Raw genomic sequence first — 11,859 nt, forward strand, 5'->3', positions numbered from 1 at the left:
AGGAGGGTGGTTTAGTGGAGGAAGCATACACCGCCGCAGATACCACCACCGAACTGGGGCCCGCAATTCTTGGGGTGGGTAGGACGTGAGCGGTCCCAGGCTCTGACTCTGTCCCAGCCTCCACTAAATTCACCCAATGTGCCATCAGGGAGATATAGTGGCCCTGCCCGCCTGTGCTTGTCCACGTGTCCGTTGTTAAGTGGACCTTGGCAGTAACCGCGTTGGTGAGGGCGCGTACAATGTTGCGGGAGACGTGGTCGTGCAAGGCTGGGACGGCACATCGGGAAAAATAGTGGCGACTGGGAACTGAGTAGCGCGGGGCCGCCGCCGCCATCATATTTTTGAAAGACTCCGTTTCCACAACCCTATACGGCAGCATCTCCAGGCTGATAAATTTGGCAATGTGCACGTTTAACGCTTGAGCGTGCGGGTGCGTGGCGCCATACTTGCGCTTGCGCTCAAACAGTTGCGCTAGCGACGGCTGGACGGTGCGCTGACAGACATTGGTGGATGGGGCCGAGGACAGCGGAGGTGAGGGTGTGGGTGCAGGCCGGGGGTCGGTAGTGCCTGTGTCCTCAGAGGGGGGTTGGATCTCAGTGGCAGGTTGGGGCACAGGGGGAGAGGCAGTGGTGCAAACCGGAGGCGGTGAACGGCCTTCGTCCCACCTTGTGGGGTGCTTGGCCATCATATGTCTGCGCATGCTGGTGGTGGTGAGGCTGGTGGTGGTGGCTTCCCGGCTGATCTTGGCGCGACAAAGGTTGCACACCACTGTTCTTCGGTCGTCTGCACTCTCAGTGAAAAACTGCCAGACCTTTGAGCACCTCGGCCTCTGCAGGGTGGCATGGCGCGAGGGGGCGCTTTGGGAAACAGTTGGTGGATTATTCGGTCCGGCCCTGCCTCTACCCCTGGACACCGCACTGCCTCTTGCAACCTGCCCTGCTGCTGCCCTTGCCTCCCCCTCTGAAGACCTGTCCTCAGTAGGCGTAGCAAACCAGGTGGGGTCAGTCACCTCATTGTCCTGCTGCTCTTCCTCCGAATCCTCTGTGTGCTCCTCCCTCGGACTTACTGCCCTTACTACTACCTCACTGATAGACAACTGTGCCTCATCGTCATCGTCCTCCTCACCCACTGAAAGGTCTTGAGACAGTTGCCGGAAGTCCCCAGCCTCATCCCCCGGACCCCGGGAACTTTCCAATGGTTGGGCATCAGTCACGATAAACTCCTCTGGTGGGAGAGGAACCACTGCTGCAAAATCTGAGCAGGGACCCGAGAACAGTTCCTGGGAGTCTGCCCGCTCCTCAGAATGTGTCATTGTAATGGAGTGAGGAGGCTGGGAGGAAGGAGGACCAGCAGCCAGAGGATTCTGAGTTGCAGCAGTGGACGGCGCAGAACTGTGGGTGGACGATAGATTGCTGGATGCACTTTCTGCCATCCACGACAGGACCTGCTCACACTGCTCATTTTCTAATAAAGGTCTTTCGCGTGGACCCATTAATTGTGCGATGAATGTGGGGACGCCAGAAACGTGCCTCTCTCCTAATCCCGCAGCAGTTGGCTGCGATACACCTGGATCAGGAGCTCGGCCTGTGCCCACACCCTGACTTGGGTCTCCGCGTCCTCGGCCGCGTCCACGTCCTCTAGGCCTACCCCTACCCCTCAGCATGCTGTATTACCAGTAATGCAGAAACAGAACGCTGTAATTAAATGTGCCGCTTATTGGCCTGTGGTTGGAGGCTGACTTCGCTTACGGAACGCCAGGAAATAATTTTGCGCAAGCCTGCTGTAACACTTAGCTGGCTGTGTATGAATTAGGAGGACTACTACACCCAGCACAGACCCAGAACACTGAGGACAGTCACAGGCAGCCCACATAGATTTTTTTCCCCAAATGTTTTTGCAAAGGCCCACTGCCTATATTCAATAAATATATCTCTTCTCTCTCTGCGTCACCGCTACTGGCCCTGGAGTATGTCAAAGAACTGCAGAGTGTTGCACTGTGAACTGCAATACAGCGGTGATTTCACAGCCCAGACAGAGCCAGGAAATAATTTTGCGCAAGCCTGCTGTAACACTTAGCTGGCTGCATATGAATTTGGAGAACTACTACACCCAGCAGAGACCCAGAACACTGAGGACAGTCACAGGCAGCCCAAATAGATTTTTTTCCCCAAATTTTTTTGCAAAGGCCCACTGCCTATATTCAATCAATATGTCTCCTGTTCCTGCCTAAGCGCTTCTGGCCCTGGAGTATTACTGCAGGGCGCAATGCTCTGCACGGCCGATATACCAAAAAAAAAATGTGCAACACTGCAAAAAGCAGCCTCCACAGTACTGCACACGGTTAGATGTGGCCCTAAGAAGGACCGTTGGGGTTCTTGAAGCCTAAAATCACTCCTAACGCTCTCCCTATAGCAGCTCCACCATCAGCAGCACTTTCCCTGAGCTATGTCAGAATGCATCTGTGGCGAGCCGCGAGAGGGGCCGATTTTTATACTCGGGTGACACCTGATCTCGCCAGCCACTCACTGCAGGGGGGTGGTATAGGGCTTGAACGTCGCAGGGGGAAGTTGTAATGCCTTCCCTGTCTTTCTATTGGCCAGAAAAGCGCGCTAACGTCTCAGAGATGAAAGTGAAAGTAACCCGAACATCGCGTGGTACTCGTTACGAGTAACGAGCATCTCGAACACGCTAATACTCGAACGAGAAGCTCGGACGAGTACGTTCGCTCATCTCTACTAGCAAGAGATGCTCTGCTGGAGGCTAATAACTGCATGGAAGTCTGCAGAAACGCCAGAGAGCAGCGGGAGGGACTCAGATAGTGCCTGCTAGGTCAGTATTGCTTTTTTTTCCACATAGTGTAGTTAAGGCATTTAACGCTGTCAAAAATTCGGTACCAAGTTCTGCAACGTTTTCAGCAGCGCTGAAAACTCTGCCGATTCATTTTAATGGGCAGCGCACAGTGTTTAAAAACGTCTGTCTGTGCCTGTGTGAGTTGTCCCATTGAACACAATTGTGTTGTACTGCAATTAGCGCGTTGCTGAAAGCGCTGTGATAATCGCAGTAAAAAGCGCCTGTGTGAGGGGGGCGTCAATGAATGGAAGAGGAACTCACCAGAGATCTTTTCCAGCCGTCCGCCTCCATTCATTGTGAACAGGCAGTTGTTCATAAATGAATGACTGCCTGTTTACACTGGCCAAATTATCGTCAGCTTTTTATGTCTGCAGAAACTGGATGAAGAACGATGAGCGAACTTATTATCATTCGTCCTTCAGTCATTGGCTGCATTTAACCCTTTCCAATCCACTGTCTGACGTCTTCAGACATTTTGATTGAAGCCTGTACAGCTCCGATTTCCGAAGACGTCCGGCAGGGTATTCTTACTCTATATTACGGGCCGCTCTGTTGTCTGGGGTCTCTCCAGCATGTCACATACAGCAGTACTGGCATTTTATTTTACTTTAGCACGGGGACTGAGAAGGGGGCATATGGAGAGGGATGGGGCATAAGGAGGGGCATGGGGAGAAGTGTGACAGAGGATTATGATAGCAATACGTAACACTACTAGGGTATTTTCACAAGGGCGAGTGCAATGTAGGTACAAGAGAATCAGACCTATATTGTACTTTATTTAACCGATTTCTCAGTGATTGTGATGTCTTTTGGCATAAAAAAACACATTGCATGTATGTACATGCAAGTTTCATGCACGTTTTTCACACACATGAAACAATTGCATGTGCTTCCAATAGATAAAATGATAAAAATGCGAGCACAACATAATTTTTTTGCTCCCATAGGATTTAATGGGAGATTCTTAAGAAAAATCGCCGAAAGGTAGGTCATACAGCGATTTTTTTCATCTCAGACTATCATTCCACAGATAAAATCACTTATGTGAATAAACATATAAATCAATAGGTTCTTTTCACACACAAGTTCCATCCACATCACAGTTGGCCGGTGAGTGACGTTTCTGTGCGGGGCTCGCAGCGATTTGTTTGCCGCGTGAGATTTCGCACGGCCTTCTGCTTAGGATTGCGTTTGTTAACGCAATCCTATGGCAACTTCCAGGGGCGGAAATTCCACAGGAAATCCCGCAGCGGAATTTCCGCTCGTGTGCAGGCGCCCTATGTGAATGCACTATTAGTGTGTGGGCACTATTATTTTCTGGGGTACAAAAGGTGACACTATTTGTTGACACAAAGGGGTTACTTTTAATTAATGGGGTACAAGCAACCTAGCATTTTTACTGTGTGGGGCTCAGTTTTGAACTGAGGAGAAAAAATGAGGTACTATCTGCCTTTATCTAACTGGCAGTGATCTTTTCAGGGGTGCTGTATGACAGTATTTAGGGGGACAAATAATAGTTATGGCAATACTTTAAAATTCAGAATATGGTGTTGCTGTGCCACATAACTGATACAGCATCAGGACAGAAGGGGAGAGCAGCTGGATGTGGAGTTTATGTAGGTAGGTAATAGGTGGGAAGGATGCTGGAAAGCTGAGCCAGATATGTCTGGGCAACAAACTATAGATACAAATTAGGGTTGGAAAAAGCCTTCATGGCAAGCTGTGCCAGAAGGAAAATACTGAAAGGGTACGGCACTTGTTATCAATGAATATAACTGTACTGTAATAACTTATTAACTAAATAACTGTGTAGAACTGATATCTAGCGCTATATGGTCACTGTATGGACATTATATTGGTTTTAGTATATTGGTATTTGCAACACCCCAGAGGGGTACCCCGGACACTTAACATAAGTGGGTAGCTAGGAGGGTTAAGTGATGGCTTGTCACAGCGGCACTTGCCAGGCTCCTTTCCCAGAGGGATGACATGTAGCGAAGGCCAGAGAAGGACTGCAGGCCAATGTTGACACCCCTAGGATAGGGAATGCCAATAAGCAGGATGATGGGGGTAGTAGTTGTCACGGGTGATGCCACCGTTCCTACACACCGATATATTACACAGCGGAGAATAAACACAGACACTGATTTGAAGTACCTCGGATCCCCAGGAATGGTTAAGGCCTGGTATGAACTTTACCTGAAATAACTTTGGCAAACAATTATCACGCAACAACTCTGGTACAATCTTCACAGTGCAGGTAAGAAAAGAGATCAGAGGTCAGAGAGGATACACAGGATGAAACCGGTCCTACAGTCCACAATATCTATCAGGTACCTATTCTGGACAGGAGGAGGAAAGGAGAAGGGATCACTCTACAGACACTCTGGTAGCAATTATTACTTTTTAGGATTTGCACCCCGCACTGGAGACGTATGGGTGTGACTTAGGAGAGTAGTTCTACGCGGTGATCCTAACTTTGGACGGCCGCGTAGGAAAACTTGTGGCTTTGAATTTGTACCTCTGCACTGGGTCTGTCATACAGAATTACTTACAAAGGGCTCTCTCTTTGCTTGGGGCTCACTCCACTCTCATACAAAATGCAGTCGTTACGGGATATCTCTCCTCCTCTTCCATCTTCAGCACAAGGAAGCTAAAGGTGCTTCCATGTGGCTCTGTGTTAGGTGGTATACCAGTTGGAACTCTCTGAAGATGGAATTCCTTTCCCGCTCTCAGTCACTCCTATTTATACCCTCTCACATACCACATGATATGACAGACTGATACATTTACAGGCAGACAATGATTTTATTGAGGTTAATCTCTAAAGTGCCGCAGCTGTGCAACACACACACTGGATATGACAAGACAGGTTTTGCACAGTACATCTACATGAGACAAACATGTATGACATTTATGGAGGGACCAGGATGATGGGCCACTACAGTTCCCCCATAATTAAGAATAAGCCGCCCCCCGGAGCCTCTAAAACAGAGTGTATAGATCCAGAGTCGGGCCATCTTGAGTGTATTACCTCCATCCCCTTTAAGAACAACACTGCGCAGTCACGGCGAAACCTGTAAACACAACTCGTACCCCTGGTCGTCTATCTATCAGAATGTACCCACTCCCATTTCTATTTGTGGCTTTTTATTTATGACAGCATGTTACGGGCTATGACTTGCAAGTACATTTGAGAAAAATCTACTAGGGTGAACAGAATTCAAAACCACTAGTATTGCTATGGAGCTTCCTACATAACTTTGCTCCAAAGGCTAGAGATGTAAGATCAGTGGAATGAACACTGTTTCTTACAGAGAAGGAAACACATTGTTACCATACATAAAAACATGAAAGGGTGACTGGCAGGAAAAAAATCAAAAAATATCAGCGGAGCAGTCAGTAGCTTAAGTCAATACCGCTGTCCGTGATTTGTGAATAGGTGAATGAAAGGCCCCGCCCCCTGAGACAGGCTAGAACAGGCTGCAAACACTAAGACTGGACTTAAGGGGAACACAAGAGACCTCCAGTCATACACATATAAGCAATGGTATAGTGATATTATACATAATTCTTTTGTGCAAGGGGATTATATACCTTGAGGTTTGTTCCCCTAAATGTTTAAGACCCTAGCAATACACCTGGAAGTGCTAAAAATCAGTGCTGCAGATCTCATCACAGCACCTTCTATATTAACTGAATATGACTGTGTACCGTATTTTTCGCTCTATAAGACGCACTTTTTCCGCCTCCAAAGCGGGGGGGAAAAGTTCCTGCGTCTTATAAAGCGAATGTGCCGAAAATTCGCCAAAAAAAATCATTACTCACCTCTCCCGGTGTTCTGCGGCGCTGCTACAGGCTGTCGCTCCCTCCTGGTCCCCAGCAGAGCATTGCTTTTTGGACGCGGGGCTTGAAATCCCGGCCTCCAGAAAGCTAATACTGTGTTGGCTAACACACGCCGTCAGCCAATCACAGCCATTCAATGACATCATTGAATGGCTGTGATTGGCTGACGGTGTGTTAGCCAATCACAGCCCTGCGTCCAGAAAGTAATGCTCTGTCGTGGACCAGGAGGAAGCGACAGCCTGCAGCGCTGAATGCCGCCGCTGCCGCCCGCCCGCCGCCCACCGCCGAATGCCGCCGCTGCCGCCCGCCCGCCGCCGCCCGCCAAACGCCGCCGCCCGCCGGGGGAGGGTGAGTAATTTTTTTTTTCACCCATTTTCCGGCTCTAATCGGGGGTGCGTCTTATAGACCGGTGCATCTTATAAGACGAAAAATACGGTAATTTGTACGGTAAAATATTTCTGCATTCTGAGCCCACTTTCAATTTTTGCCCATGGCCACACTTTGCCTGGAACTTTTTAAGGGGGTGCTTTCTAGCTGTTAATGTAGATAAGGAATTCTCTGGTATTCCCAGAAAGTGATTCTGGAATGGTAGCAAATATTCTTATAATGAGCTGTTATAAAAAATGTCACCCATATATAACATGAAACATTACAACATTCACAATATGATAAACAATGAAACATGTCAGACAGCTGTTTTACATTGATAACTATAAGACTGGGTTCACACAGGGCAGAATTGCTGTGGAAATTCTTCACGGCAATTCCGCCCGTGGCTCCTAATCCCGGGATTAGCCAGCAAAGTGGACAAGATTTTGCAAAAATCTTATCCACACTCTGCGGTCAATCTGTTGCAGCCAAGCAGCACGGAAACGGACATGCGGCGTGGAATTCAAAACTGTGGCATGTCAATTCTTTTCCCTGTTCCGGGGCGGCCTCTCTTCTCTCTATGGGGAGAGATAGCCGCAGCGGAATGCCAATGGCGAAGCCGCTCCAAAAGAGAGATCAGCCCTATTCTCATTTGCACAAGAAAAAACTAAAATCAATGGGATGAAACTGAAACTGAATGAGAAAGAAGAAAGATTTGATATCAGGAAAAACTTTGACAGTGAAGGTGATCAATGAGTGGAACAGGTTACCATGGGAGGTGGTGAGTTCTCCTTCAATGGGAGTTTTCAAACAGAGGCTGGACAAATATCTGTCTGGGATGATTTAGTGAATCCTGCACTGAGCAGGGGGTTGGACCTGATGACCCTGGAGGTCCCTTCCAACTCTACCAGAACACCCCCACAACCCAAAAACCCTTGCACCGTCTTTGAATATTAATAAACATTTTGCCAAGGACTGTAATTTAGCATTCTATGTGCTGGAATTTTTCCTGACTAATGAAAACTAGAAAATTGCACATATTGCAGTTCCTAAATTGTAGAGACTACAAAACCTCGAAATTCAGCCGCAATAATGGACTCTCTTTTCTTGGGCAATGATATGAATAGCATCCAGTGAAAGCAGTTTATTTCTTGTTGCTGTACAACTACAAGCCCCAGCTTTCATGTAGGCCAAAGACTGCAGACATCTGTTGTGATGTAAATTCTTCTGCCAGTTCACGCGTTACAATATTGCAATTGCAAATGACTCAGTTTTGGTGTTTTAGCTGTCACACTTTAGGCACTGAGCACATAGCAGCGAGTCTTGATATACATTATCACCGCTCTAGAAATAGCCCAGGTTTACACGTACAGACAATCAGCCTTCAGATCTGATAATAATTTGACTGGCAGGAAAATCTTCCAAACCAGTTTCAATAACCGATGGCTGTCAGAGTCTGTACATTGTGATCCCCATTATTGGGAGAGGAGAGCTTCATTGTGTTCAGACACTATTTCCTGTTACATGTGTCCCCATTTTTATCAAGTGCAAGAATCCATCCTAATAACTACTGAGGCAGAAAACACAGTGAAATAAAATATAGGCCCAAGCATATATATAATACTAGGTGATATACCCATGCATTGCACGGCGCTATAAGCACAGGGATTGGTTATTGAAAATTGGACTTTCAAAGTTATTTCCTTCTTCTACATAATAACTGACTAGCAGTCCTGGAATATACAAAGTGGGCCACATAAATAATCCGAGCACCGCACTGTTATGGAAGCTGTCCAAAAGAAAATCTGTGTTGCCCATAGCAACCAATCACAGAGCAGCTTTCATTTTACCTTAGCAGTATAAGAAATTAAAGCTGAGCTATAGCAACCAATCACAGTGCAGCTTTCATTTTCTCTCAGCAGTATAAGAAATTGCAACCAATCACAGCGCAGCTTTCATTTTACCTCAGCAGTATAAGAAATGAAAGCTGAGCTGTGATTGGTTGCTATTGGCAACAAGAATTACAAGGGAAGTTGGTGAGCTTTTGATTTTTAATGACACCCGTATTCGTCGCCTGGTGCTGAAGAACACTCACGCAAAATTTCACTCAAATCGGAGCAAAACTGTGGATTTGTTTACGACACAAACAAACAGATCTAGTGTTTTATATATAAGATATATTATATATATAATACAATATATATAGGCCCGGTGCTGAATGTATCTGATTTGAAGTCTTGCCGGTTGGTTCAAGAGAACTGATCTTAGCTCACCATTAGAGATGAGCGAGCATACTCGCTAAGGGCAATTACTCGAGCGAGCATTGTCCTTAGCGAGTACCTGCCCGCCCAGAAGAAAAAAATTGTCTGCTGGCGCGGTTGAGCGGTGAGTTGCAGTTGAGGGAGTGAGCAGGGGGCAGAAAGGGAGAGAGAGATCTCCCCTCTGCCCCCCCCCCCCCCCCGCTCTCCCCCGCCGCTCCCCGCCCCCTGCCGGCACCCGAACCTTTTCTTCCGAGCGGGCAGGTACTCGCTAAGAGCAATGCTCGCTCAAGTAATTGCCCTTAGCGAGTATGCTCGCTCAACTCTACTCACCATGGGACCAGCATGGTGGCTCAGTGGTTAGCACTGTTACCTTGCAGTGCTGGGGCCCTTGGATGAATCTAAACAAGGACAACATTGGCATTGAGTTGGTATGTTCTCTCTGTTTGTGTGGCATTTCTTTTATTTTTATTGCTTCCTTCTATACTACAAAAACATACCGACAAAGTAATTGGTGTCGTAAAAAATTAAACCTAATATATATGTCTTACCTGGCAAAATTAAATTGTGAGTTCCACAGGTCATCCTTGTCTTACAGCCATAATACATATTATAGCCATCAGAAAAAGACCTAACTAGTGTCTGTAAGACCCTTTTACATGGCTCGATGATCGGGTATGAACATTCGTTTGCTCAGTCATCAGGCCATGTGAAGCTGCACCCCATCAGCTGACGAATGAGCAAATACTCATTCATCGGTTGATCACATCTTTTGCTCAGCCGAAAAAATAATCATTGTCAGCATTACATCTCCAATTGTAAACAAGGCGTGAGAGGCCATTAATCATGAATGTATGGGGAATGAACTATTGTAATAAGGATCGTTCCTCCACCATACATTCTGAATTGGCCTGTGGAAAGGCCAGGTAAACAAGCACCAATGTCGTTAGTTGGCGCTTGTCACCGGGTAAAATCTTGCAGTGTAAAAGGACCCTTAGTTACCTTAGTTGGGGTTGCTTAGAGTTAACACAATGCATATATACAGTTGCGAGAGTTCCATCACAAATTCAGCTATATCTCTAATCATTACATGAAACCTTTCAGAATAAATGACCTAGGCAGAACATTACACACCACATGATCTATCTTAGCTCTGACATCACAAACTGTATGTCAGAACCCTCTCTTACCTGCGAGCAGCACACAATGACTGAAGTGATGAATCTGGAGATACATTGTATCCAGGCTGTAAACACCAAATGCAACAAATAGCAGCAGGTCTTCTGTTCACCCAGATCCTGGCATTCTGCTACTCCCCTGGTCCTGGTGACGTTACATATATGACCGTTAATCTAAGATTGTTCTATGACATCTTGATTTTAATAGATACACAGATCTTTACTCCCACACGTCTCCGTGCCTTCTCCTCCAATTCTCTGTAAAGCTCTTTGTCACATGGCTGGCTGTATGGGGCTGTCCAATTTCAGGGAGGTGCTAATGGGGAAGTAACACAAGGATTTCCAAATTCAGCACGATTACTCAGTGTCCTGAGCAGAATGTTGATTTCAGTGTAAATGTTCTCTATGAAAGGATTAGATCTGCTGCTTTTTAGCTGCTGATCCTCTCTCACTTGTGGAACTACAGGTCATAAACAATCCCTACAAACATCTGGGTCCTGAGCCTATAATCAGAGGCTGCCTGCATCTTATACTGGAAGGGGAGACATGGATTGAAGCTGCGAAGACACCTCTAGTACAAAACTGCCAGTGATGTCACAAATCTACAGGGTGTGTTCACACATCGCTGATTTGCTCCAGATTTTGTTGCAGATTTTAGTGCAGATCTGCGGCAGATTTCATCCTTTCAATTGATGTCAAATTGAAGGGTTGAAATGTGCTGCAAATCTATAACTAAATCTGGGGCAAATCAGAAGCACGTGAATGTGCTCACACAGTGTCTACAGTAAAATCACAATGATCTGATGTTCTTGGACATATGACTATGTACAGTAATGGAACACGATAGGTGCCAGATTATCAAATATTCTGGGTTGTCAGATTGTAATAAAAAGTATGAAACATTTTCAACTACTACTGCTACTAGTAAACCAATCTAAATTATACGCTACCCTTACATTGGTATGGCTCTTTCTTCTGTATATATATATATATGTATACACTTGGCTGTGTACTATTTGTTTTATGATGTACTTTTTAGAGGGAGACACCTGGGCTCCTGTTGGTCGTGCCTGGGAGAGTCCTTCCCTTCAGCCGTACCGGACCGGCACCAGAAACTACATTTCTACAGGATCAATCTCCTTACAGGACAAAGAGAGTTAGGCCGGGCTCATATGAGCATAAGATTACAGCGTATTACACGTGAGCTGTACGTGCGTGTGATATGTGGTAATTTGCAAGACAATCAAATACATTGCTTACACAGTTCCGCTTATTTGCGTGTCGGAATCGTGTAATGTGTGAGTGCAAAAAAGTACACAGCATGTTCTGTCTTTCAATATATTTTGAACCCATTGTTC

The 11,859-nt window shown here is 46.4% G+C and overlaps 1 protein-coding gene across 1 annotated transcript in view; it reads right to left on the minus strand.

Moving 5' to 3' along the window:
* LOC136632358 (carcinoembryonic antigen-related cell adhesion molecule 8-like) overlaps nucleotides 1-10,755 on the minus strand; it is a 122,209-nt gene extending 111,454 nt beyond the window's left edge. Inside the window, exon 1 of the mRNA XM_066607166.1 lies at nucleotides 10,514-10,755. Coding sequence (XP_066463263.1) covers nucleotides 10,514-10,559 — 46 coding nt within the window. The 5' untranslated portion in view covers nucleotides 10,560-10,755. The remainder of the gene's footprint in view (nucleotides 1-10,513) is intronic.
* Between the last annotated feature and the right edge of the window lie 1,104 nt (nucleotides 10,756-11,859).

The sequence above is a fragment of the Eleutherodactylus coqui genome, chromosome 6 (assembly GCF_035609145.1).
Source record: "Eleutherodactylus coqui strain aEleCoq1 chromosome 6, aEleCoq1.hap1, whole genome shotgun sequence".
NCBI lineage: Eukaryota > Metazoa > Chordata > Amphibia > Anura > Eleutherodactylidae > Eleutherodactylus > Eleutherodactylus coqui.